At 42.1% G+C, this 27424-nt stretch overlaps 3 protein-coding genes across 6 annotated transcripts in view; 1 reads left to right on the forward strand and 2 right to left on the reverse strand.

The window, feature by feature from the left end:
* The window catches only part of Bco2 (beta-carotene oxygenase 2), a 25706-nt gene extending 24764 nt beyond the window's left edge, over positions 1-942 (reverse strand). The window contains exon 1 of the mRNA XM_032909537.1: positions 723-942. The gene's annotated coding sequence lies outside the window, so the exon portion shown is untranslated. The remainder of the gene's footprint in view (positions 1-722) is intronic.
* Il18 (interleukin 18) lies at positions 521-26695 on the forward strand. The gene is made up of 7 exons (XM_032909544.1): positions 521-673; positions 10653-10813; positions 20424-20507; positions 21636-21647; positions 22970-23104; positions 24310-24443; positions 26346-26695. The coding sequence occupies exons 3-7, from the start codon at positions 20429-20431 to the stop codon at positions 26568-26570; spliced, it is 585 nt and encodes a 194-aa protein (XP_032765435.1). The 5' UTR covers positions 521-673; positions 10653-10813; positions 20424-20428; the 3' UTR covers positions 26571-26695.
* Positions 1460-10518, reverse strand: Tex12 (testis expressed 12). 4 transcript variants are annotated; one of them, XM_032909541.1, is made up of 6 exons: positions 10436-10518; positions 6687-6919; positions 4995-5060; positions 4019-4130; positions 3881-3932; positions 1460-3165 (listed from the first exon to the last, which is right to left on the reverse strand). In XM_032909541.1, exons 1-6 carry the CDS (start codon positions 10485-10487, stop codon positions 3021-3023), a joined length of 660 nt encoding a protein of 219 aa, XP_032765432.1. In that variant the 5' UTR covers positions 10488-10518; the 3' UTR covers positions 1460-3020. The 4 variants fall into 4 exon arrangements, with proteins under 4 accessions (XP_032765432.1, XP_032765430.1, XP_032765433.1 ...); XM_032909539.1 differs by lacking the exon at positions 10436-10518 and having other exon boundaries at positions 6687-7802; XM_032909542.1 differs by lacking the exon at positions 10436-10518 and having other exon boundaries at positions 4995-5074; positions 6687-6783.
* Positions 26696-27424: the final 729 nt, after the last annotated feature.

Raw genomic sequence — 27424 nt, forward strand, 5'->3', positions numbered from 1 at the left:
TGCAATTTCTGGGTTGCCTGCTTCTTAAGCAACACATTCCTATTTCCTCCTGCAGCTTTGGATAGCTTTCTGGTGGCCCTTATCTTGCTGTCCTGTGTGATAAAGGCCAGTGCACTTTACAACCTCTCCTAGCAGTACTCTCTGAATACAAAGTCTAGCTATACCTCCCCGCTCCTAGCACCTAACATGCTGTCTTACATACTACAACACTAAGTGGTTAGATAACTTTATAACTGACTGTGCATATTGGTGCCTTTTCTGGCAGTTCGATATTAACCAATTACTGCAAACAAATTCTTGCCGTAGTAACTATGATAGAAAGCTTCAAAACAAAACCACAGGGTTTGAGACAGTTCCCCAGAATGCAAATAGGAGAACCAAACATTTGCATCCGAATGCAAAAGCAGTGGTTGTCCGTTGGGAAAAGTCAGAATAGAGAAAACTCTTTGAGGCCTCCAAGACAAATCAAATCTCTGGACTGAATCCTGCCCTGGTGCGTCACGTTTAGCTGACTGAACGCTGGCTGTCCCCACAACGACGAGTACACCAATCCTGTGGTTCGTAAACCGGGCTTTCACTTCTCCCCTGGGGAGTGCTGCCTGCATCACACAGAGACCTTCAGAAGCCTGCTATAATCTTCAGGACCCAGGTACAGCAGTCCAACGGCAGACTGGTAAGAAGTGGACCAGGAAAGGCAGTGGTGGTGTGGGGGGGTGCCCTACCTGGGAGATGGTACACTGTCACAGAACGAACCCCTGCAGCACAGCGTCGGGAAGGTTGCTGAGGAAACGCAGAAAGAGTGGAGGAAATATTTAACTCAGTTCAGGGGCAGCAGCAGGTCTTGAGATTTCTAAATCTGCAGCCACTGGCCTTATTAAGTAAATAATGAGCCTGGGTTGTCCCTGGCTCTGTGATTGAATGAGACTGGAAGGGAGGGGAGGTGAGGGGTGGAGCCTCAAAACACTGTTAAACTTAGTCTCAGTTCTATGGCAAGTATCCTAACCAACTATAATCTTTGACTTAAAATCAGACCAATAATAGCTTCCTACCTTAACCATCCCTTTTTGGAATTTGCCCCTACCTGTAAAGTCCACGGAACCAGATACATGGGTTCATTATACAACTTCTCTCCTCTGAATGATTCAGACAGAATGAAGTCTCAATTTAGACCAGCAGACAATAACTCACCCTTTTCCCTCTCGTCTCCTCCCTTTTCTTTTACATTCATTTGTGGTTTTCTGAGGGGGGCGGGGTGGTTATTTTTGGTTTGGTTTGGGTTAGGTTTTCAAGTTAGAGTATCTCTGTGTAGTCCTGGAGCTCACACTGTACACCAGGCTGGCCTACACCAGGCTGTAGATCCACCTGGGTCTGGTGGTATTAAAGGTGACATTCATTAGTTTTATGAAAAGCATTCTCTTATAACAAAGCACAGACAGGACACTATGAATACATCTCACGATACATAATTTTATTCCTTTAACAAGTATCTTTGAGAACCCAAATAACAAATACTGCTAGAAAGCAAAAATAACAAAAAGCAAGATTCAGCACCCCATTCTTGTTGTTGTTCCTTTTCTCTTTTAATTCCAACAATATATACAGAGCAGCTGGAACTCGGAGAGCTCAAGGCCAGCCTGGCTTATATAGTGAGTTCTAGGCCATCCAGAGTTACAGAGATCCTGCCTCAAACAAACAAGTAACTTGATGGAAAGAAAAATTTAAAGTTTACAAGCATCCAGGTAAAAAGATACTGCCTAATTTAAAACTACAAATTCCTTGTGGTGTCCTATACTTATATTAGAAAATATACATAGAAAAGACCAAATTGTCTATGTGATAAAAAGTGGAAATAGATATTTTTGGATCCAACTAATGTAGTTATATGTTGCATAGATCATTTTGAATAAAATCAGATTTTTGTAACAAAGGAGGAATTTTCTTAGTCTGATAAGAGATCCTCTAGACCAGCATTTCTCAAACCTGTGGGTCATGATCCCTTTGGGGTTGGATGACCCTTTCACAGGAGTCTTCTAAGACCATCAGAAAACAGTGATTTTACATCATGATTCATAATAATAGCAAAATTATAGTTATGAATCAGCAATAAAAATAATTTTATATTGGGAGTCACAACATGTGGAAATAAACTGAAGGGTTGCAGCATTTGGAAGGTTGAGGACCACTTCTCTAGACCAAATTCAACTTCCCATTATCATAGGATTGAAGTGGCCTGCCAAAGCCATGTTTAAGCCATAATCTCCTGAGTCCCACATTTCTAATTTCCATATCATCCACCCTACAGCTAAAACTTCTAAATATAATTCATAAACTTTACAAATCAATGTGGTTAATAGGTAAAAGGCCACTTGACAGCCGGACTTGGTGATACATAACCTTAATTTTGATTAAGGAGGTTGAGGCAGGTACACCATGAATTCACCTGGGTTCCATATAGCATGACACTTAAAAAATAAAGAAATAGACAGGTTATAGTAACTTCCAGCTTTTATTTTTACCATAAGAAGATATTTCAAGCCAAATTTTTATTAGTCAAATATAATGGTTAAAAGTAAAAATAATCAAATGGTAATATTAAACAGCAGTAGCACATTGTTATATTTTATTAAATGTTAAGAAATTGGACAAAATATCTTTATTGTTTTGATGTTCTTCTATAATACCAACCAAGAAAACATTTTAAAACTATCTCAGAAATCATCTGCTATTTAAACAAATATTGTTGGGCATAATCAAATTAACAGAGTCCTCTTCCATAGTTTAAGAAGGGCTAAGCAATTTAGGAGTAAAGGATAAAGAAAAGAACATGTATATAATTTTTAATTTACATTTTTATACAATGTGCCAGATATTTGACCCTCAAAATAAATATTACACACTTCATGTTAATATCTATCTTAAAACCCCTTTGAAATTTAGAAAACATTACAGTTTAATACATATTTTCTCTAGCAAGAAGAGCCCAGCAGCAACAGAAACAACTTCCAGCTGGTGCAGGCACATTACTTGTGCAGGGTGTTGGTGATCACCGTAAACCTCTGCTTCAGGAACTCTCTTTTTTGTACTAGAAAGTTTTCAATAATATTGGCTTCTTTGAAGAGTCCATCTATCTCATCGATGTAAGATGCATCTACTGCTGCTCTTTCACTAATAGGGAAAAAGTTGCTATTAAAACAAGTTATAAAGTCTAGACACATCATCAATATCATATTCTTTATAATGTATCTGTTAGCTATTTCATTTTCATTGCTTTGCCCATGAGAGAGCTTCATTAATTTACTAATATTCTTCAGGATAAGTTAAAGCAGTCTAGAAAATATTTTGGGTTATTTAAAACACAGAAAGTGTATCTTATGTACTATAACTTTAATAACAAATTATATAAATTATTAAAATTAAACCATTATTCAGGTATAGTGACTATCCAGTAGCTTATAAAGCACCTCATAATACTTCATATTCTCAGACCAATATTTAGATTCAGCCTTCAAATGTATAGTGATAAAATATAAATATGTGAAATATTTATTTTTACTGTAACCCCATTAATTTCACCAAATCATACCATTCTCAAAGAGATATCTGTATAAAATGGAGATAACACTATCATCTAGAGACCAAAATATATCCACTCTGGTATTAGCACTAAAAATGTGACAAATGATGTTGGGACAAGTTAGGGATTACTCCCTTAAAATAATTAACTGATCTATTGTAAAGAATAGAGACAGAATTGTAAAACTTTAAATTTTTAGTTTCCAGATACATTTTTAAGCTATAGAATTAAATTTTTTACTACTAAGTTTTCAGGAGAAAAGGATTTCTAACAAAAAAAAACTTTGAAAATACCATAATTACTTGCCTTAAAACCTTTGCATATGTAGACAACATCAGATTAATTTCCTTGCTCATATCTGTTCAAAAAACGGAGTAGGTTATAAAATCTACCTTCTGCATGATACAGTCAATATACATAAAATATGCATTGTTTATACATCACCGCTCAAATCCTTCTCCAGAGCTTCCTCTTTATAAAAGAGTCCAGAACACTCAGAGAGAGATGAATCTGATTTCCCAAGAGAGGATACCTGTGGACTCTCAGACAACTGAGGCTAAAAAAAGAAAGAAACTAGATCAATGGTAAGATCTTTAAGACACATATATTCTATTTAAAAAGCAAACTGAGCATTTTTCAGAGGGACTGGGGGGACATGGTTCTGTACAACAGTTTATCTATCACACTATGGCTCTAGGTTCAACCCCCAGTACTTCAGAATTAAAGCTGAAGCTCTATGCTTGGAATTGAGGGCTAGTTCAGTGGCAAAGCACTGGACTAGATTCCAGCACTGAAAAAAATACCAAGGGGAAAAATACTAGAGATTGCATACCAGTCTTTTAAATTTTTATCATCAAAGAAACCTTTAAACACAAGAGACGCCTTGCTGAAAATGCTAAATTTTGTTTAGATTTTGATAATGACTATTAATTCAATGAAAAACAGCCTTGTATCTCATGACAGTGGATATTTTTATAATAGTATGATGACAATAATTTAAACAACAGCCAATTGGTTGCAAAATTATGCAATGTAGACTGGCAGATGAGCTCGACAGTGAAAGAAAGCACTCATCACTAAAATCTGAAGATCTGAGTGTGATTCCCAGACCTGCCTGTAAGAATTTTACTCATCTTAGCAAATAATTATGCATGTAAAGTCCCATGTACCAAAAAAGATAAAGACTTACTCTGGTTACATTTAAGGCCACAAGCTACCAAGAAGAAATCCCCACCTAGACTTTTATAGGTCTGTTCTTAGTGAAAAAGTTAAGTGGAGTCAACAAAGTGGCTGCTAGTACAGTCCTACCTCTGTGACTATGAGAACACTAAATTCTACTGATCAAGAGCACTTTCTTGAGGAAAAGAAACTTCAGAAATAGATAAAATACAGTAAGAGGCTCCAGGGGCATAAAATGTACCTCCAATTCTCTTGTCCTCTTGCAGTTTCTAGAGTCGGGTTTTACAAGGTGGTTTGCCATCATCCTCTGGAGACACAAATCTTAAGTTTAGAGAAATTCCAAATTTAAGTATTAAACCTCTTGTGTTGTGGGAACACTTCTGTTATTAATTATTGCTCTGCTGGTGTGCCTGCTAAACTTAATTTGCCCCCTAATTTATTCTACCTCTCAAAACTCTTCATTAAAAAAACCCTCTGGGTCAGTAAACTCAAGTTTTATCACACGGCATCCAAGGACCTCCATCATCTGAGACCAACTTACTAACTGTACAATTTTTAACTACCAGCCTATATAAAACGAGCTCAACTAACCTCATTGGTAAGTCTATCTTGTTTCAGCACTACAACATTTAAGATTCTTCTATCTTTATACATTCTTAATGTTAAAATTAGATAGAGCTCCCCTCTTTCTGTCCTTCTTTCTTTCCAAAAGAAGAAATGGGAAGAGATGGCTGACCACGTTTAAACAAATAAACTGGCCTATCCCAAAAACAAGACCTCTTCATTCTTCTAGTCAGACACTGTTTCCATTGCTGTACCCTTACCTTAACATGCCATAAAACTGCTTTCGCAAAAATTCTGAAGCTATTATCCTAGGTATCTGAACTGTTAAGGTTCAAACTTGAAAAGACATTAGAACTTAAAAGGATAGACTAAATCTTAGTGCTGAAGGACTATTTACATTCACATTATCTCTTTCTTTCTTTTGGGGGTGGAGGTTAGACACAGTTTCTTCTCTGTGTAGCCCTGGCTATCCTAGAACTCACTCTGTAGACCAGGTTAGCCTCAAACTCAAGAGATTCACTTGCCTCTGCCTCCTGAGTGCTGAGATTAAAGGCATTCCCTACATACCCAGCTCTGTTTCTTTTAAATACAATGAGTTGGGTAACTGTAGAGAGTCTGAGTACTTATATCTAGTATGCCTATGACGGAAACAAAAACAAAACGCAGATTATAAAGATGCTTCTAAATACAGCACAGTACTTCTGCGTGTCTACCATTATCTTCCCAGTACTAAGCTGAAGTGCAAAATAAAAAAAAAGTGCACATGTGAATGCACCAGCATTCCTGAAGAGTATTTCAGAGACACCAACCCAAGGGAAATGTCTCCTTCCCCCTTTTAGTTTTCCTTTTTCTGCTTCTTTCCTATTTCAAATTAACAGAATGTATACACACGTCCGATAAAACTTCTATAATTACGTAATTCTGTATTTGTAAAAGTGGTTTCTGTCATAACTTAAGACTCCTGAATAGTCCAAGTCTGAGTTAACAGGCTCCTCCGCACTCTGTGAAAACCTGAGTGACGGGAGGCCACGGCCATCGCCCTGTGCAGGCAGTAGTTGGTTCAGTTTCGGGTTTTCTGGGACTGAGAGTCACCACATAAACTAAGCTAGCCTGGAACTCACTGGGTAGCCGAGGCTAAATTCTAATTCGCAGCAATCCTCCTGTCCCTGTGCCTCGAGTGCTATACTGCTCCTCCAGCATTCTATTGTTTTCTTTCCAACGCTATTGTCTCCTCGCGCCATTTCCTGCCTCTTTCCCTCCCTCCCTCACATCTGCGACCCCACACCAGGCCCCAGACCCAGAGAGGCCGCTCCCATCCCCACTCACTGCTCTCTTTCACACTCATGACTTCCCTGTCACGCGCGCTTACCCTCTTGCCCCACTCGCAGTCGAAAATTCCGCCACGACCCGCCTCCTCAGAGTCGCAACATGTGAGAGCTTCGCGCTCCTTGCGCAGGCGCCGAGGCCGCGGCTCCCAGCAGGCAGCGCGCGAGCCACGTGACAGCCTCGCAGAGCCGATCGCCTGGAGCCACTCTTCCGTTTGTTTCCCGCCTTTTTCTCCCAACTCGGAGTCTTCGAGAAATAGAAAGGTCCCTTCCCACACTGTGGAGAAGGAAGGGTAACCTTCAAAATTGGTCTGTATGAAGGAGAGAGGCATTGCTCTGGAAAGCCGGTCTTGGACCGGGGCCAGGAATCTCAGCAGATGAGCATTAAATATTTCCCACCAGCTCCTCTCAGGAAAGAGCATGCTGGGCATAGGTGTGCTAACACAGGAAACTCAGCCGGTTCCTCCAGCCCACAGTCTCTGTCAGTGTCCCTCTTTGTCCTTGATGCTATCAAACTCACCAAATCACACCCTTAAAGAAAATAAGTTTATGAATTAAAAAAAAAAGTCAGTTTGGCTGACCTAATTAACCTTCAGAAAGTATTTAGTAATTCACATGGTTCATACATTCGTGACTTACCTTTATTGGGTACTGTCACATGCCGACTTTGACCTGCAGTTTCACAGACAAACTTCCTAAACTCTTTGCAGTTAGTTGACCTGGCACTGAACCAAGTATATTGCCTCATAAAACAAAGGTCAGTGGCACACCTCCACGAAATCCGAGCGCATAATTTTACATTTCAGAAGGCTGTTATTTAACACGTGGGGTTTTGTTTTGGTTTTTTCCTTTTGTTTATTTAAAGGTTAGCATTAAGGCTGGGAAGTGAGCAGAAATAGAGAACATTGGCCTAACGAGAATGTATCTTGCTCGATATGGTAGGTGTCAGGGTACTTGAAAGTTCGTTATCTGTGTTGAAATTTTTACTACCTATATATAGTGCAATAATGGGGAAAAGTTATACATTTTTCATAAAGTTGATTATATTCATTTTACAGGGCTTCCCTGGCCTTGGGTTCATTCTCCAGCACCCATAAACCAGTACATACATGTAAATCCAGCACTGGGGAGGTGGAGACTAGAGAATACATTTAAGGTCATCCTTTGCTACTTTTGAGGCTATCCTGGAATACATGAGATCATATCAAAGTTTTTAAGAAAGTCCCTCATTAGAAGACTATGGGTTTTCTTTCTTTCTTTCCTTTTTTTTTTTTTTTGATATAAACATGAAATAAAAATGTAAGGATTTAACATTTTTTAGCTTTATATTTATATTTATACTTAGTAAATATAAAGTTCTCCGCTCAGTATTTTGTTTTGGTTTCTTGTGTGTTTGTTTTGGGGGTAGTCATGCTTCCTAATCCAGGCTAGACTGGAATTTATAATCGTCCTGCTTCAATCTTAACTATTCTATATTATTATCACTAGCACTGTTGGTTTTTAAAGCCCATTAAATCAAAAAGTCTGGGCAATGTTGTATTATTATCTTCATATTATAGTATATCTAAACAGGCAATTAATTATTTGGTTCTTAAAATATTTCAAAGGAAAAAGACCCACTGCGTAAATTTTTACCAGACTAAACGAAAACATATTATTGTTGTTGTTGTTGTTGTTGTTGTTGTTGTTTTAATGTTACCTTCATTGTGTAATAAGTGAGTAGTGAGAGGGTATGGAGGGTTATGGTAAGCCAGTGCCTTAGAATCTTCCAAGGACTGTCAACAAGTCAATAAAATACACAGGGTACAGAAATGTATAGCTTACTCTACAGCATAGAAATCAAAGAGCCTTGCATCAAAGTACAGAAATGTACCAATTGTTTCTGTGCATCTCTAGAGCTGGAAGACGCTCTCTGGCATCTGCTTCTGATCTGTTGCTGCGTGTGCTGGAGATTGAACCCAGAGCCGTGTTCTTGCTAGCTGAATGCCCTATATCTGAGCTGATCATTCTGTGTGACACTGCTTCATTCAGTCTTTCGGATCACTTGGGGAACGAAAACTTGGCTAATTCAAACTCGGTCACACTGGTGTTTCTACCACATTCTTTAAAATGTTAGTTTTTCTTCTGGTAATCCATTCACCACGCCCTTCCAGCCATCTCACTGCAAACTTCCTCTGTAATCACAGCTATGGACATGAGGGTTTCACTTTAGGAAATGAAAACTGTACCCTGCTTTTAAAAAAAAAAAAAAAAAAAAACCCTTCAAAACCACCTTCTTACACAGCATTTTATTTCCTAACTTTAGAAGCTCTCATACTATTTCCATACTGGCAGAAATAATTCGCTTTGCTAATTCCACTGCTAACCAAGCAACAATTTAGCTGTGTCCCAGCAAAAAGTCCCCAAGAAATACTGCTATTATTTCAGGGCAATATTTACACTCTGTTCTTTAGAAATAACACTTTAGAAGATGACCTCAATGAGTTGGTTGCAAGGCTGTATCAGTGAGTTAAAGAAAAGACTTAAAAATCATATTTCATATATTTTAAGTCAGAAATTTGCCACCATCCTAGGAATATCAATTTTGTGTCTGTGTTGGGAGACGGGAGCCTGTAGATGTCCCAAGGCTACAATATGCATGTGGTAGTAAGGGGGCAGCCTAGGATGTCTTTGCTACTGTATAATCCAGGCTACCCAGCCCTGGAGCTTCTGGGGGTCCTCCTGTTTCCATTTCTTGTTTCCTGTAAGTACACTGGGGTTAGATGCTAAAGCTACTGTGTTCAGCTTTCAGTCAAATTGTTACTCAAATCTTTTATTCAAAAAAGTTCTAATGGTGGGGCTGAGGAGAGAACTCAGTCAGTAGAGTTCTAGCCACACAAGCATGAGGACCTGCATACAGCTAATTCACATTAAAAATAACAATAGTGCCTGGCATAGGGCCAGTGAGATGGCTCGGCACGTAAAAGCACTTTCTGCCAAGCCTGAGTTCAGTCCCCAATGCCCATGCGCTGTAAGGACCCCAAACCTACTCAGGCAGCCCACACACACACACACACACACACACAGAGAGAGAGAGAGAGAGAGAGAGAGAGAGAGAGAGAGAGAGAGAGAGAGAGAGAGAGAGAGAGGAAAACAACTTTAAAATAGTTTATTAGCATAAAGGCACACACTTGTCATCCCAGCACTGGGTGGTGGAGGTAGTCAGTTCCCTGGGTCTCACTAGCCCACCAGCTTAGCTAGCCAAATCATGTGTACCCCATATCCTAGGGAGAGACTCTGTCTCAAAAACCATTATGGATAGTTCGGAGAACAACACTTGAAGTTGGCCTCTGCCTCTACATGAATGTACAATTCCCCTACGCCCCACACATATACACACACATGCACACACACATGCACATACAGGAAAAAGTATAATGCTTCAGATTATAATGCTATAGGCATCTCATATGGTAATGGAAAAGCTTTACAAAAGTGGTCATTGAGAAGTAAATCTGAAGGGCTTCTATCAAGGGTCATGTGACACCATATTGAGCCTGGGAAAGTAAAATCCTGAATAAGGTCTTAAAGAGGAAGAAAGAAAATACTAAACAAAAGATATTTTATTCCCCTCCCAAATATATTTTAGGTATAATGGCTATAGTATAAAAATTACTGCAGTATGACTATTATTCAGTGGTATTAGATAAAGAAAATTCATGTTGAAATGTGCAAGAGCCTCCAAATCTATAGGCTAATAGAGAAAGGATGCTCTAACTAACCAACCGGTTTCATTTTCTTACATTGTATGTACCTGGCTTTCTGAAAGAGGCATGGGTCCATTCCTTGCAGAAGAGATGGTTCATTGAATAGTGGCTTTTACAGTAAAGGAAATGCCTTTGTTTTCTAACAGTTTGCATCAAATCTCTCATGCCAGGGGAAAAGAGGCACCATGTGAAGGCGGGCCTGAGGCGTGCCAAGGGCAGTCTCCTCCCTTTGCCTGCCCTCTTCCTCCTCTGTGTTTCTCACAGACGCAGCTGTATCCCAGGGTGCAGTTTCTCTGTAGCTCCATGCTTTCCGTAATCCTAGCTGCCTGCTCCAGCTGCTGACAGGACTGCCATCTTCTGCAACCTCCAGGATCAGGAAAAAGAAAGAGGCCTCGAAGCTTCCAAATCGCTTCCTCTTGGCCCAGGTAAGATGTGTTCCTCTTTATTTGGACACGCTAGCATGGCGGTAATCACAGAAGGGACAGAAGCAGACATGAGGTTGTTTTTCTCTATCTTTATTAGATGTGGGAGAGTGTCACTTCAGGACAGAGATTCTCTTTTTCTCTCTTGAAAACTACTAAGGACCCTGAAGAGCTTTTGTTTCCCTTGGCTATTTACCATATTACTGTAATGCACTGTGTTACTGTGTGAGGAAGTAAAGCTGAGAAATTGTAATCTGGTGGGGTTTTTGTAAATAGATCACATGTATCCTTAAATGACAGTTTTTAAAGACAGCCATCTATCCTGGACACTTTATAGCCTTTTGTAAATTTGCAAATCTCTTTCATGTTTAGCCCAATGGAAGGAAGCGGGGTTCTTCTCACTTTTTCCTCAGACTGTTGCAATGGTACACGGAATTCGCCTCTAACACTATCTTGTCCACTTGTAAGAGTAGGAGACCTAAAAAGCAAACGGCATCCAGGATTACTAGAAACAGCTCGGGCTACTCTGTGAACCACTGAGAACCTCTGCTTTGGAACGTTGAAACAAGCTTTTCTTTCAAGGAAGCCTCAAATCCAAACTAGGTTCTCTCAGAGCAAACAAGAGCTTGTGCAAGGTTGATAATCAGTGAGCTCTGCAGCAGAAGACTTGGGCTGGTCCGTGCCTGGATAATATGATAAGATTCCCCAGCAAGACTTTTATTTCGCAGGGGAAGGGCTAAATAAATAAACCATCTTCTATTTTCAAGTCATATAACAAAACCAATTAAGACATCCTTAATCTCTTTACTTTCTGCCTATTTTCAGCTGGTCAGATTCTACGCTACGCTCCTTCAGAATCTCTTTCTTTCTACCTGCAGTGCCTTCCCATTGCTGTTAACATAACAGTCTGCGTCTTCCATAAAACCCTCCATGTTCTCCTGCTCACTTTAAGATAGGACTGCTCCACCTGCCACCCCACCCCACTCTGTTCCCCTCCCACACAAGGAGGAGGGGAATATGGAACACCCAGTCTTCTTTCACACGTACTCATTCCAAGTATGTGAGTTTCACTTGACCTTTTTTCATCAAGCCTATATTTAACAGTTGATTAAATATACCTGTCATTAATGATCTAATTTCCTGGTGTGTTCTGCCCCTCTCCCGTCCACATCCCACAGACATGTTTGTAAGATGGAGCAGTTGTCAAGGGTTAACTGACTTGCTAAACTGAAATATCACCTAGCCAGTGAGACGGCTCAGCAGGGAAGCCGTGTGTCAAAGCCTGCTGACCTGAGGTCCGTCCATGGATCCTTTATAAAGATGGAGGGCATCCCTGACCTCCACACACGAGCCACCATAAACTCATTACACACACTAAATACAGGTTTTTTGGTTTGGTTTAGTTTCGTTTGTTTGTTTTGAGACAGGGTCTCACTGTGTATATAGCTTTGGCTGTCCTAGACCTATGTAAACCACGGTGGCCTCTTACAGAGATCTATCTGCCTGTCTCCCGGTGCTTGGATTATAAGCGTGGACTGCCACAGGTGGCTAAATAAGGGTGTTTTTCTTAAAAAGGAACCGAAATGTTGAGTGTTGGTCTTGCTGAAGCCAGGCTGACTTCCCATGTGATTGTGGAGACCGTATCAGACCCAGCTGTCCAGTCCATGCCTATTCCACAGAACTGGAGTTCCACAGACAGGACAAATGGGATCAGAGTCTCTTTTCAAGTTCAAGGCATCTTACTTTTAATGCAATATTACCTTTTAAAACTCCTAGCAATTTGAAAATACTGACTGAATAATATACTGTAGCTGTGTGTTGCCTTCCAGTGGTCCTCAACCTTCTTCACACTCCTCAGGTTGTGGTGACCCCCAACCATAAGATCATTTTATTGTTACTTCATAACTGTCATGTTTCTACTGTTATAAATTGTAATGTAAGATATTCTCGTTTGCCTCGTTTCAGAGGCGACCCCTCTGAAAGGGTGGCTCGACTCTCACATGGGTGGCAACAGGTTAAGAACCACTGTAAGAGGAAGTGGCTACTGGGGCATTGGTCCCCCATATAAATGGCTCTTTCCTGGCAGCTTTAACTATAGCCTAGAATTGCAGAATGCTGGGGCTGGAAAAAAACTTAAAGTTTGACGTCCAGCTTCCTTGTTTTTCAAATGAGGAAACTGAGATCCCCCCACCCCCAAAATTAAGTAACTTGTCCCAGGCAAAATTGGAACTCATGTAACCTAATTTTCCTCACGATATTCTGTTACCTCCTAGTCTGCCAGCTAGTTTTCAAAGGCTTTTTCTATGATTTTTTTTATTTTGAAAATGTAATTTTTTCCTATACACTCCTGGAAGGCTCTTTATGAGAACATTAGGTGAACGTAGGGGAGATGAGGAGGCTGGCAAGGCACTCAAGGGCCTGCGCTCAATCTCCAGGATGCAAACTTGAAAAGCAAACAAGCTGTGCGGAGGGTTCACACTCCCAGTGCTAACAGGACAGAAACCGTGGGATCCTTGGAGCTTGCTGACCGTCCAGCACGTTCCAGGACACTGGAGGTCCTGTCTCAAAAAATGGGGTGTGGCCAGCAAGATGGTGCAGAGGATAAGAATGTTTGCCACCAAGTCTGGCCCCAGAACTGACTTCTGCAAGTTGTCCTCTGACCTTAGACATGGGCACGTGCGTGCGCGCGCGCGCGCACACACACACACACACACACACACACACACACACACACACACACACACGAAATATTTTTTCTTTATTTTTTAAAAGGATGATGGTACTTAATGAATAATACCCACAATTGTCCTCTGGCACACTCACGTGTGCACACACACACACATGCACATGTGCCTTCATAGACATTTACACACACATAACATACATGTGCAACTAGATAAAATGTTCAAGGCATTCTTACCCACTCGGAACTGTACCTCATAGATTAGAATTAAGAAAGCAAAGAAACATGCATGAGAAAGAATCAGGGTGGGGGAAGGGAAGAGGTAAGGAAGAGGAAGACTTGACATCAAGATACACTGAGGGCTAACAGGAGTAGGAGCACAGTGAAAAATTCACAGTGGATACATAAAATTGGTTAGGAAACAAGGAGAGTCTATTTGATTCATTTCTTTTCTTCTTAGGTTTATTTTATGTCTGCAAATATACTGTTATTCTCTTCAGACACACCAGAAGAGCACATCAGATCCCATTACAGATGGTTGCTGGGATTTGAACTCTGAGCCTCTTGAAGAGCAGTCAGTGCTCTTAACCACCGAGCCATCCCTCCAGGAGGGAGAGTATTTGAGAAAGGCTTATGCTTTGATTAATATGTTTCTAGGCTTCCATTCTTTCTTTCTTTCACTGGACTTTGGAGGACAGTTTTAAGGACTGTCCCCCAAATAGAATGTATTGATTGCACTAAGCCCAGGAGAATTTTTAAAATTCAAATGCTTTTCTCCTCCCCAAAGAGATCAAGCTTGCATAAACAAGATCTATTACCTAACTCTCCTCCCCTGGTTTTTTAATCAAAGGAACTGCAAGATCCTCTAAATTAAATTAGGTAATAGGAAAATAATGGTTTTAACTTTATAAGCAAAACGAAATAATAGGAATGTTTTCAAATTAAACACTCGGTCTAGAGTGGCATGATTTCAGAGCTGCTAGTGCAAACTGCTAGCACTAATGCTGGGTAGAGGACGGTGTGCCCTTGTGGGATCATGTGCCTCCACCATTGTGGAGTAAGTTGAACTATTGCTGACCTATGTCAGAAGCTCTCCCACTGAGCCCTCGCTCTAACATCTCTCCCCATTTTTTAATTTTTTTTTTTAATTTGGGTACAGGAACTGAGTTACCTAAGCTGGCCTTGAACTCACTCTGAGTTACCCAAGCAGGCATCCTGTCTCATCTGCCCTTGTGACTGGTGTTACAGGCCTATGCCATCAGACTGTAACTGGTGTCACAGGCCTGTGCCATCAGACTGGATTATGGTGCTATTATTAAAGCAGTATTTTATTACAGTGTGTGCATGTGCATGAAACAGGTGTGTGGGAGGCAGAGCACAGCTTTTGTGGAGTCCGTTCTTTCCACCTTTATGTGGGGTCTGGGAATTGAACTCAGGCCTCCAGATACAGATGGCAAATACCCAGAACCTTCTCACCAGCCACATAATACCATTGATGTCCTACTTGCTTTATTTTCTTTTTGCCTTTTTGAGACAGGGTCTCCCAAAACCCATACTGGACTCCAGTTCACTGCGTGCTGGGGATAAATAATCTTGAACCTCCTGCCTCCTTTCTCCCCTGGCCTTTACCTACCCTATGTGATTACTGATTTACAGGAACACACCCAGGCTTAAATATTTTCTTAAATGATAACAATGTCACCAAGTTACTAAGGAGCCTTGTTACTATTTGTGATATGAACAATCTCTGGGTATACAAGCAAGATGCAAGAATACAGTCTTAAGGTGACTAAAGCACCACCATGACAAGGCGTGAGGAGGACGAACTTTTCAAAGCATGGTTAATAACGCCTCGGCGTGGGTGGAAAGAAGGCATGCATCCACGTTAGTGGCCGTCAACATGTGCACCCTGAGAATGGTGCCTCCGTACTGTTACATTTATTACCAAAGAACAAAATAATCTTGGAAGTCCGTGGGATCATCAGAAACCCAGCCCTTTCTGAGAGCTGTGACTACACTTACATCTCGTGTGGTAAATGGTGAAACCTCAAGCCTTGGTCCTCCCAGCCCCCCTGTTCCCCAGCCCTCCTGCCTGATCGCTAGCCCTCCTTCATAGAAGCCCTCCCCTGCCCTTGATGCGGCTGTCCTCTGCTTATGCTGCCCTGAGTGATGTCACTGTGAAAGCTTCTCCAGCAGCAGCACAAACCGGACCCTACAGCATCTGTCCTGTTTTGTCTTGTCCACAGACACGTGAGTCACTGGATGCTGGGAGTTAAGTTTTGTTCAGAGCTAAACCCACAACTGACTCATATTAGCGAGTGATTAGATGATTAACAAGAACTGTGAGAGAGAGTGTTTTGTTTCTTTCTTTGTTGTTAATTCAATTTTTAAAGGGCTAGGCAGAGCCTCATGCATGCCAGCCAAGGCCACTGAGCCACATCCCTAACCTCTGTTTTTTGTCACAGGGTCCCACTATGTAGCCCAGGGAGGCTCCTCTCTTAAGATTTATTTATTTATTTATTTATTTATTATATATAACTACACTGTAGCTGTCTTCAGATACACCAGAAGAGGGCATCAGATCTCATTACAGATGGTTGTGAGCCACCATGTGGTTGCTGGGAATTGAACTCAGGACCTCTGGAAGAGCAGTCGGGTGCTCTTAACCTCTGAGCCATCTCTCCAGCCCTAGAGGCTCCTCTCTTAATTCATGATTCTATAGCTTTGGCTTCTCATCGTTGGGATTACAGATGTGTACCACCAGGCCCATCTAGGAGTAGTTCATTAATAACTTACTTTATATGTATGAATATTTTGCCTACATGCATGTCTGCTGCCTGTGGAGTCCATGAGAGGGCACCAGGTCCCCTGGAACTGGAGTTATAGATGGCTGTGAGTTTCCACGTGGGTGCTGAGAATGGACCAGGGTCCTCTTGAAGAGTAGCCGGTGCTCTTAACCACTAAGCCATCTCTCCACATGTAGGAGTGGTATTTTTAGGGTAACTGAGTCCTTTTCTAAGGTCATTCACCTAATAACTAATTTAATAGTCACTACAGTAAAGTAAAATCCAATCTTTGTCTCTTGTGTTTGCAAATCGCTTTTGAAAAATATGTCCATTATATACATTAAAGTAAAGAAAACAACGCAAGCCATTATCTCACTAATAATGAACCAATAGAGTCCCGTCCTTTCACTCCTCCTTCTAAAGTCTTCCTTCTATGCTCATATTTTTTTTTTCGGAGCTGAGGACCAAACTCAGGGCCTTGTGCTTGCTAGGTAAGTGCTCTACCACTGAGTTAAATCCCCAACCTATGCTCATATTTTTTAAATCTAGATTTTGCATCTGAAAAAGATTTTTTATTATTCTGAGTCTGGCTTATTTCACATAAGATGGTGACTTCCAGTTTCAGCCATTTTTCCATCGTTAATGTAATCCATCCTTTTTGCATCTGAATAATACTCTGCAGTATAAATATGCTACATCTTTATCCACTCACCTGCTGACAGGCACCAAGGCTGATTCTATAACTTGGCCCTCGTGAAAAGTGGCATGAGTAATGCAGATATGCAGGTATCCCTACTGTGTGTGACTTGATCCCTACTGTGTGGCTTGGGTATATTTAGGTATACACCCAGGAGTGATATAGCAAGTTAATATGATAGTTCTATTTTTTTGTTTTTTTGAAAGACTTCCATTTTGATTTCCACAGAAGTTAAACTAAGTTACATTTCTACCAGGAATGTAGAATTTCTCTACATCTGCACTAACGTTTGTTAGGAACTTCTCTTTTGTCTTGTTTTTCTTTTTCTCGATGATTGGTATTCTGGTGGGGTTGAAATGGAAACTCAGTGTAACTTTTATAAGATTTAATTTTTATTATTTTAGGTTGCGTGTGTGCGTGCAGCTGTGGGAACTAGAGTCAGGTCCTCTGCAAGAGCAGTGTGTGCTTTTTCCCACTGAGCCATCTCTCCAGCACCTCAATGTATTTTTAATTTATATTTCTCTGCTGGCTAAAGATATGAACTTTTTTCATACATTTATTAGCAATTTGTACTTCTTTTGAAAACTGCATATTCAGTTTATTTACCCATTTATTGACTAGAATATAAATATATTTAATAACTATTCACACTTGAATATAAGTAACTGAACCTAGATTAAAGTGTTAAAATATCAACCAAGTAACAAATACTTTAGGTTAATTTAATTAAAATTAAGTTTTTCAACTGAGGTTTAATTTCCTTCTTCTATTGAAACTACATGGCCTCAGATTTTGCTAAAAAAAAATAAATTAGAGCACAGATTTATAAATACTATTGTTTTAGTCAGCTAAAAAGCTGATTAGCTAGAAAGAATACATAAATTCAGACAACACATATGCGCGTGCATGTGCGCGTGCACACACACACACACACACACACACACACACAAACACACACAGTTTATTTGTGTCTTGCAGTTCAAGAGCTGAAAAGTCTAAGATTAGAAGCCACATCTGGTAAGGGCTTTTTACTGCTTCAACTCCTGATGGAAAGACAATCAGTCACCTAGAAAAGAAACACCAACAGATGAGCTTGCTGTAAGAGTTCTCTTGGGGCTAGAGAGATGGTTCAGCAGTTAAGAGTGAATACCGCTCTTACAGAGGACCTGAGTTCAGTTCCCAGCACCCATGTCTGTAACTAGAGCTCCAGAAAATACAGAGAGACAGACAGACAGACAGAGACAGAGACAGACAGACATAGACAGAGACAGACAGAGACAGAGATAGAGACAGAGAAACAGAGACAGACAGAGAGACAGAGACAGAGATACAGACAGACAGACAGACAGACAGACAGAGAGGGGGTAATAAGTTTTAAGTGCTCTCTGATGTGAAAAGGCACATCCTGTCCATCCTGTCCATCCTGTCCATCCTGTCCATCCTGTCCTGTGGCTCCACTCTAATTACCTGAACATCTAACCAAGGCCGCTCCTCCAGCACTGACATAGAGACCAAGTCTCGACCACAGTCTTGGTAACTACAAACCATCAAAACAATTAAGAACTTTGACTCGGTCACCACCCTGCGTGCTCCATCCATTAAGTGGCTTCACCGCAGGAGACACCAGCTAATCCCTGTAGGGAAAGTTTGAAGTTTTCCCCTGAAGGTACCACGTTTGAGTCTGCTGAAATAAAACTGTAATTAACAGATTACCAGGAGCAAAGGCTATAGAAGATTAGCAACACACACAGGCACCTGAGCTCCAGAAGCCAGAGAGGAAGTAGGAGTAAGGCTTGCCCGTGGTGTTAAAGGCAAAGAGTGGACCCAGAGTCAAATACAGCTGTGGTGGCACACAAGGCTGTGCCGGTGTACACTTATACTCCCATCCCTCAAGTGGCTGACACAGAAGGACTGGGATTCCAAGACCACCGTAGGGTAACAGCACCTGTCTCGAAAGAGAAAAGGCAGCAAACAAGACTGAAGGTAACTTCGACTTCTTCAGTGGACCCTGAGTTCAGGGGACAGGGAAGCCCAGAGCGTTCTTCTGCCTGTACTGTAGGAGAGAAAGAGATCGAGGGAAAGTGCCAGTGACCTTGGGGAGCAAGCAGGGAGACCTGAGGCTGCTGCTTTCACCTAGCCTGTTATTTATCACATTAAGTTAAATGCAGGAAACTCATTTAATTGGAATAGTTTTTAAAAGCCAAGGAGGTGGATGCTATACAGGGACTTATGTAGCAAACTCATTACATAGCCCTGAACTCCTGGTCCTTCTGTCTCAACCTCACCAGTGCTGTCCAAAAAAACTTTAACAATTTTATGTAGTGTTTTTGTGTTCCTTCTTAATACATTAAGCAATGAGATCTATTGGGGTAATTTCAACGTAAAAGAGAACTTAAATCGGATTTGAAGACTCCGGTAGCAACCGTAGCTGATGATAAGGGGGCATTTCTATTAGTGGCAGTGTTGGGGTTACACTGCAGACACTGTGGTGTATTTGCCATATAACACAAGGAGGGGTGCTACATTTCAGCTTAGAAACAAATGAGGATAAACATGTGTGCTTTCTCCCCAAAGTCAGGGATTTCTCATACATAGAGCTCCAAGACAATTCCATGACAAAATTCTGAAAGGCCACACACGTGTAACTGTAGAGTAGGGTGAGGGAAAGCAAATTCAAGAGTATTATTTGTTTTTGCAGAAACGTCATATTTATGTATTACTCATTCACAGACATAGACAACCCAGACTTCAGATCAAAAGCTGCTGCTGCCTGGGGAGGGCACCCACCTTTCGGCCATCTCCCGCCCTGCCCCAAACGCCAGGTGGAAGTGCCTCTTGTTATCACCTCCTCTCCTTTACCAACCAAGTCCTGAACCTTCAGCGTCTCATCTATAGGAGGCCGCTGAGTTTTAAGTTCAGAACCGGTTCCCATTTAAGGGTGTATTTCTAGCATCCTCAGGGAACACCAAACTAATAACTCACTAGTGAGCCATATAGTCACCCTTTAAAATATTATTTAATGAGACAGCACTCTCCCGATTCCAAATCGCTAATGATTTGTGAAAGAATACAAACACACGTGTTATAGACTGATGCTTCACATTTATCAAGCATCTGCCGTGGTCATCAGCATCCTGGATGATGAATGACGTTCAAATGTGGAGGCTTAGAAAGGCAGCATTAAGGAGCTGGAGGGATGGCTCAGCAGTTAGGGGCACTGGGCTACTCTTCCAGCCCCCACCCCCATGGTAGCTGGATCCAGCGCCCTCTTCTGGACTCTATAAGAACTGCATGTGGTGCATAGACATGCATATAAGCAAAACACCAAATACATAAAACAATTTAAAAAATCTTTTTATTAAAAAAGAGAAGGTCAGGCGTTCATTCATTTCGTGTGTACAAAGAGCAGTCTTGGCCTCCTCACAGGTGACCCTTTGCCTTCCCTAGGAACAATGGCTGCCATACCAGAAGAAGGCTCTTGTGTCAACTTCAAGGAAATGATGTTTATTGACAACACACTTTACCTTATACGTAAGTCTAAACCAGCATGACAAATGCAGGGCTCCAATACAGGTACAAGAAGAGAACTCATAAAGTGAGCTTATGCTCCTGTTTGTCATCAAATTCTACTGCAATGTTAATGTCCCCCAAGGTCTCAGTGCCTGGTCCCACCTCAGGGGTGGCACTCTGGCAGTTGCTCACCAAGATGGTGCCTAGGGCCCGTCATGAAGATCCCACGAAATTGTGCCATTGAGAAAACCCTGCTTCCCAAAAGAAATGCTAGTCATGATATTCTAGGCCAAGAGTTCTGTGTACACCATTCATGTGAAAGGGAGGGAGGGAGGGAGGGAGGGAGGGAGGGAGGGAGGGATAGAGATTCTTCTGATTAAGTTTCCATGGGGGATTTGACTTCACTGAAAGTTCAGCTTTCTTTGGAAGCTTCCTGGAAAAGTCCTTAAATGTTTTTCCATTTAAACAATAAATTTAAAAGAAAAGTTTGCTGCTTTATTAAAAAAAATACTCTAGCTATGTATTGAGATTTACAAATCCTGGAGTTAGCTCTCATTATTATTATTATTATTATTATTATTATTATTATTATTATTATTATTTATATGGGTGTCTCTTCTGCATGTATGTCTGTGCACTACATGTATGCAGTGTCCATGGAGGTCAGAAGCAGACACTAGATCCCCTGGAACTGGGTGGTGTGAGCTGACATGTGGATGCTAGGAATTAAAACATGGGTCCTCCGGAAGAGCGCTTACCTCCTGAGCCATCTCTCCAGCCCTAGTTTTCAGTTTTATACCTAACATATCTTAGCACACATGAACCCTAATAGGCTTAGTTTTGTGGGATCTTGAATGCTTATCAAATCTGATATTCCTACTGGAGGCCAAAAGAGTCCATTGCTACTACACAGAGGCTAAGGAGTGAGGAGTGGGGACCAGGCAAGTCCCCACTGTAAGTCTGGGGCCAGTCTAATCTACAGAGTGAGTTCCAGAAGAGCCAGACCTATATACTATGTCCCTGTCTACAGAGAGAGTTGGGGGAGGGGAGTGGAAGGAAGATTAGAGTTGCAGAAGGGCAGGAGAGAGGGGACATGTTGAGCTGAACTGTATAATCTAACACACTGTGTTTCTCTTTTCCTCCCTTTAGCTGAAGATAATGGTAAAGTATACATTTATTTTTCTTTCTTTGGAAATTAGAAGGCATTTGAGACACATCCATTGTCAGCAGGGAGAAACTGTCCATAGGGTTGTCTCTAAGGTAGTTAATAATTACAGTTGTATTAAATTCCTGTGGTGACAGCATAATAAAGCTGTAACTCCTTGGCTGATAGACTTATAAGTTGTTTCCATCTTACAACTCTTGTCTACAGCACCAGTGTGGGATTCTCGGAGATTTCAGCTGTCCGGTTTGGTTTGACACTGGTTCAATAGACTAACCCAGAACTCACTATATTACCTGGACTGGCCTCAACCTTGTGATCCTCCTGCCTTAGTGTTGTAACAGCGTTAGCACAATGCGTCTAAACTCCCTGTCCAGGATAGGAAGTGGAAATGCCAGGTTGACAGAAGAGAAGGAAGGGTTGGCAAATCAAAGCTTCGGCCCACTACTCGGAGTGCAGGTGGGCTCTGTCGTAGACGCTGGGGCACTTTCCCAGTATTTTTCTTTAGACAAGGAAAAGAACTGGTCTAGTGTAGTGGAGCACACTTAGGAGGCAGAGGCAGGCAGATCTCCGAGTCTGAAGCCAGCTTGGTCTACAGAGCAAGGTCCAGGACAGCCAAGACTACACAGAGAAGCCCTGTCTCGAAAGAGAAAGGAGATGGGGGCGGGGGTCAGGGGAGGGAAGGAGACGGAGAGGGAGAGAGAGAGGGAGAGGGAGAGGGAGAGGGAGGGGGAGAGGGAGGAGAGGAGAGGAGAGGAAAGGGAAGAGGGAGAGGAGAGGAGAGGGAGGGAGAGGGAGGGGAGAGGAGGGGAAAGGAGAGGAGAGAATTCCTGTAGGGAAGTAAAAGATCCAGAAAGCAAAGACTTGAAGTTGCAGCCATGAACTGAGACAGTGCTCCACTGGAAAACCAAGTACTGCCCACGGGTGAGCCTGCCGTGGGACAGTTCCCACATCTGCATAAGCAGGTTAAGGATTCACGGTACTGACAAGATGCCATAATGAAGTACAATGCGCAGTTAGAAGGGAAGGGCAGGAAGGAGATGAGCTAGGGAAGAGCTCCCAGGGGCAGGAGACGGACGGACAGCATAAGTCAAAGCGATAGGAAACAGAAGGGCAGGAGGTTGATCAGGAGAGGAGTTCTGAGCACAGACAGGAAGTGCGGTGTCGCAGAAGCGGATGAAAACAGCAGTCGGCTGGCTTGTTGCTGCATCTAGAGCTTTAGACTGACTCTGGAGAACGGTAGTACTAGGTCTATTTGTTGATCTGGGAAAAACAAAAAAACAAAAAGCCCTAACCATCAATGACTCGATGTATATTTTAGGAGACTTGGAATCAGACCACTTTGGCAGACTTCACTGTACAACCGCAGTAATGCGGAGCATAAATGACCAAGTTCTCTTCGTTGACAAAAGAAAGCCGCCTGTGTTCGAGGACATGCCTGATATCGATCGAACAGGTACTTTCCCCCTGCTTACTTATAAACACAGAGATGACCACCCACTATTCTCTCTCCATTTTACTGCCCATGCTTTCAAATATTGCTGCCTTTGGCCCATCCTCAAATGGAGAGGGAGCCACAGTAATAAATATAATTCCAATTTCGAGAGCGCCCATATTTTTAGTTGGAAGGAGGAGTTGGGTCCAATACAGGCACTGCAGAGGCCACGTCACTCTGAATCTACGTGTGTATCACTCCTTCCCTTGTTTTAACCGCATCCTCTGAGGAAGAGCCCTGTCAAGTTGGAGGCTTCATCCCCGTTGGTTATAGCTAAACACACTGCTGACACCATCCAAACTCAAAATGAAAAGCAAAGCAGAAGCCATAATTTGAAATAAATGAACCTGCCGTCCATCAGAACACAGAGCACCTCCCTCAGAGGATGGCACGCTCACCGTGTGTCTCGAGATATAAGTTCCAAATCACATGCTTCGGGGCCTGGTTGAATGCATATTTTGGGGGGGGGAATCCTATCCTAAGGTTTTTACCTCAGCAAATAGGTTTTTAATATTCTGTTGAACATTCAACAGTTAACACAGTCTTTAGATTCAGAATAATGTTCTGTTTGAGGGTTGGTTTTGTTTTTGTTTTGGAACAGGATCTCACTATGTATCCCTGGCAGCCTTAGAACTCTATAGACCAGACAGACCTAGAATTCAGAGATCTGCCTACCCCTGCCTCCTGAGAGGTGGAAACAACAGTGTCTGCATCCAACACCCAGCAGGGCTCGTGAAATCTTTAACACACTCAAGAGGATATCAGAGTGTCTTTAACAGACCTAGAATATCTTTTTTTCTGTACGCTGGTGTTTTGCCTGCATGTGTGTCTGTGTGAGGGTGTCAGATCTTGAAAGTACCGACAGCTGTGAGCTGCCATGGCCTCAAAGCTGAACTTAGGGCCTCCGGAAGAGCCGTCTCCCCAGCCCCCACTCGGAATATTTTCAGCACACTCATGTTGCCTACTCGTGTTTCATAACACCTTGTAAGTGTGTGTTAAGGGGTGTCTGACCGGTGGGGCATCATGTCTGTCGACTGGCCAAAACTGAGTGCAGGTTAGCGATTGGTCGATTAAGGTGGATCTAGCCTTTGGCTAAATTTCTACAGATGCTGATTTGGGGAAACACTATTGTAAGCAGTGGTCTCACTTATTAATATTTGTTTCAGCCAATGAATCCCAGACCAGACTGATAATATATATGTACAAAGATAGTGAAGTAAGAGGACTGGCTGTGACCCTATCTGTGAAGGATGGAAGGATGTCTACCCTCTCCTGTAAAAACAAAATCATTTCCTTTGAGGTAAGATTCAGTTTCATTTGGGTTTTAGTCCTATTAGTGGACAAAATGATAAAATCCAGGGATCTTCAGACCAACCTTTTATCTAGAGCGGAGAGCAGAGATAGCCACTGAAATGGATGGTAGCAGGAATTGTCAAGCCCTTTGGCCTAGTGTGATGATACTTGGTTGTCTAATTTTATCTCTGAGCCGGTCAGAGAGAAGTGACAGCTGAGTGTTTTCTTTTCAGAAGACTGACTTTAAACTCGGTTTAGAGTTGAGGGTGACCTTGAACTCTTAACCCTTCCATCTCTACTCCCAGATGCTAGGATTAGAGGTGTGTGTCACTGTGCCCGGTCTCATGTTCCGGGTCTCCCACTAACACAGACCTTAGCTACTGTGGCCATAGACGGGGTTTGGACAAGGCCCAACTGCATCTCCTGCTGAACACTCGGGCTTCATAGCTAAGGATTAGTTCTCAGCTGGACTTTGAGCTGAGACTTGGTCCTAGATCAATCCTGCAGCTTACAGTCTCTCCTTAGGCTGTGGTTTAGCAAGGCCCAGTTTCAGAAGCAGATGCTAATGAGAGAGTACTCTACGTGACCATCAACTCGAGGCCATACTTGTTCATAAAGAACCATGACTATCAATTCTAATAACTAGTTGAGTTGAAAGCCCCCCCAAACCCCTCAGAGTCATCTACACATTTTAGGGGGACAGGATGCTTTTTCAATTCTGAGATTTCTCCATCAGTCCATAGGATCGTGGCGATCTTTGCTACCATGGAGTGGAAATTAACTCCAAAATATTAGTTCTATGACTGACATGGATCGAGCAGTGCCGTATTTTCTAACACACCCTGGGACGTAGACAAGATGTAAGACTAGGGAAAGCCAGGCGCTGCTAGCAGTTACAGACCCAGTATGAGGGACTCACAGCTTCCAGACACCTAACCCTGATAGATCCTGGTGTCTGAACGAAAGAAAGAGGAAGCAGCACTTGGCCTTTCTGGGCAGGACCCAGCTAACGGACTGCACTCAGGACAAAAGGAGAGACTGCTGTGCAATGTCACGCTTGGCAGAAAGGCAGAGTCAGGGGCCATAGACTGAGTCAGTACAGCTGGGCTATTGGGAAACCAAGACTCAGTCACAGCACAGCTACTGGGTTTAATCATGCCACAGCCTAGTTCCAGGATCCGCGGAAAGAGGAAGCTGAGCTTCCTGACACCTCCTGCATCTCGCCAAGAGCTACTGAGCTTAAGGAGGAGGTCATCAGTGTTTTTAGCTACGGACAACGGAGGAAGGCAAGAACGGAAATTAGCCCGAAGAGGTGGCTAATTTTGCTAGAACGTTACTTCATCATTAGCAGACACAGACTCCACTGGGTGGAAGAGAACAGAAGGAAGCTCTCTAGGCGTAGGGGAGTCAGGAGGCCTGCGTGCGAGAGTGTTCCAGGGTAGAAAGGGTCAGAACGGATGGGAAGAGTGGAAGTTAGGAATTAAAAGTGGTCAGCACTCATACTATTCTATATGCAGAGTGTTTTTTCTTAACTTTTGAAAAAAAATTAAAACTGTTTTAGGTTTGTTTAGTAATGTACTTCTAAAGAAACTTACATATTTAATTTGTCAATATCCTCTTTTTAAAAATATTTCATTTAAATGTGTGTGTGTGTGTGTGTGTGTGTGTGTGTGTGTATGTATGTATGTATGTATGTATGTATGTATTCTGTTTCTTCGGAGGTCAGAGGAAGAGTCAGATCCCCTGGTGCTGGAGTTCAGGCATTTGTGAGCTGCTCCCACGTGGATACTGGGAGCCACATTGCAGGCTTCTGAGAGCACAGCAGCAAGCACTCTTAACCTCCGATCCATCGCTCCTGCCCCGGCTGTTTACATCCTTAAAAGTTATGTGTTTTGTGTTTTCTCCACAGGAAATGAATCCACCTGAAAATATTGATGATATAAAAAGTGATCTCATATTCTTTCAGAAACGTGTGCCAGGACACAACAAAATGGAATTTGAATCTTCACTGTATGAAGGACACTTTCTAGCTTGCCAAAAGGAAGATGATGCTTTCAAACTCGTTTTGAAAAGGAAGGATGAAAATGGGGATAAATCTGTAATGTTCACTCTTACTAACTTACATCAAAGTTAGGTATTAAGGTTTCTGTATTCCAGAAAGACGATTAGTATACACGAGCCTTATGATAACCTACTCTGTATTTCTGTGACAAAATACCTGAAGCCGCATGATTTATAGAGTAAACAAGTTTAATTGTCTCACGTGTCCAGCCCAATTCCTACTCCCTGGAGAGTTGTCCTGGATGCATCACTGCATAGAAGATAAAAGGAAAGAAATCAGCCACACGTGAATTAGCACATGGATGAGCCTTACTTCATAACAACTGATTCTTGAGAGAAGTATTCAACCCTTCCAATGCTGAGGCCTTACACCCTAATCATCTCCCATCTCTTAGATATCTCTCTGGCCACATTATGTGTTATTTAGCCGTTATAACCGTTTCACTGTGAAAAGTTTAAACACATCAACCTTATTAGACAATTCGTACTGCCTATTACCTCAGCTCCAGCACCTTCTTCTGGGCACCCAAACTCACATACACACATGTACACATATGTATGTACACACACACATCACTCCCACATTAAGCCTGCCAGGAGAGACTATCCAGCAGGCAGTTGAGGTCCCAGTGGAGAGACTTCCAGGTGAACTGGCACAAGAACAATGGAAGGTCACCCCACACCCTGTCAGTCCACTGAAACTGTGACTCCAGCGTCCTGATCCTGCTGGCTTGCTGCTTAAGCTTTGTTGCACCAGCCGCTAGCCCAGGGAACAATGCAACAACTTTGTCATCAAGTTCACAGTGGCTGGCAGGAAGGCTGACTGGACAGCAGATTCTTTTTGTTTGTTTGTTTAAAGAATTTACTTTATTTATATGAGTATACTGTAGCTGTCTTCAGACACACCAGAAGAGGGCATCAGATCCC

This window comes from Rattus rattus, chromosome 8, assembly GCF_011064425.1.
Source record: "Rattus rattus isolate New Zealand chromosome 8, Rrattus_CSIRO_v1, whole genome shotgun sequence".
Classification (NCBI taxonomy): domain Eukaryota; kingdom Metazoa; phylum Chordata; class Mammalia; order Rodentia; family Muridae; genus Rattus; species Rattus rattus.

Excerpts from the sequence above, each read along its gene's own strand:
- Tex12 (XM_032909539.1), bottom strand. The coding sequence starts at position 7,073 with ATGCCCAGCATGCTCTTTCCTGAGAGGAGCTGGTGGGAAATATTTAAT. Across the intron at positions 4,131-4,994 it reads AGAGGACAAGAGAATTGGAG|CCTCAGTTGTCTGAGAGTCC; the intron begins GTACATTTTATG and ends TTCTTTTTTTAG. Across the intron at positions 3,166-3,880 it reads ACATATGCAAAGGTTTTAAG|TGAAAGAGCAGCAGTAGATG; the intron begins GCAAGTAATTAT and ends TTTCCCTATTAG.
- Il18 (XM_032909544.1), top strand. The coding sequence starts at position 20,429 with ATGGCTGCCATACCAGAAGAAGGCTCTTGTGTCAACTTCAAGGAAATG. Across the intron at positions 23,105-24,309 it reads GCCTGATATCGATCGAACAG|CCAATGAATCCCAGACCAGA; the intron begins GTACTTTCCCCC and ends TATTTGTTTCAG. Across the intron at positions 24,444-26,345 it reads ACAAAATCATTTCCTTTGAG|GAAATGAATCCACCTGAAAA; the intron begins GTAAGATTCAGT and ends TTTTCTCCACAG.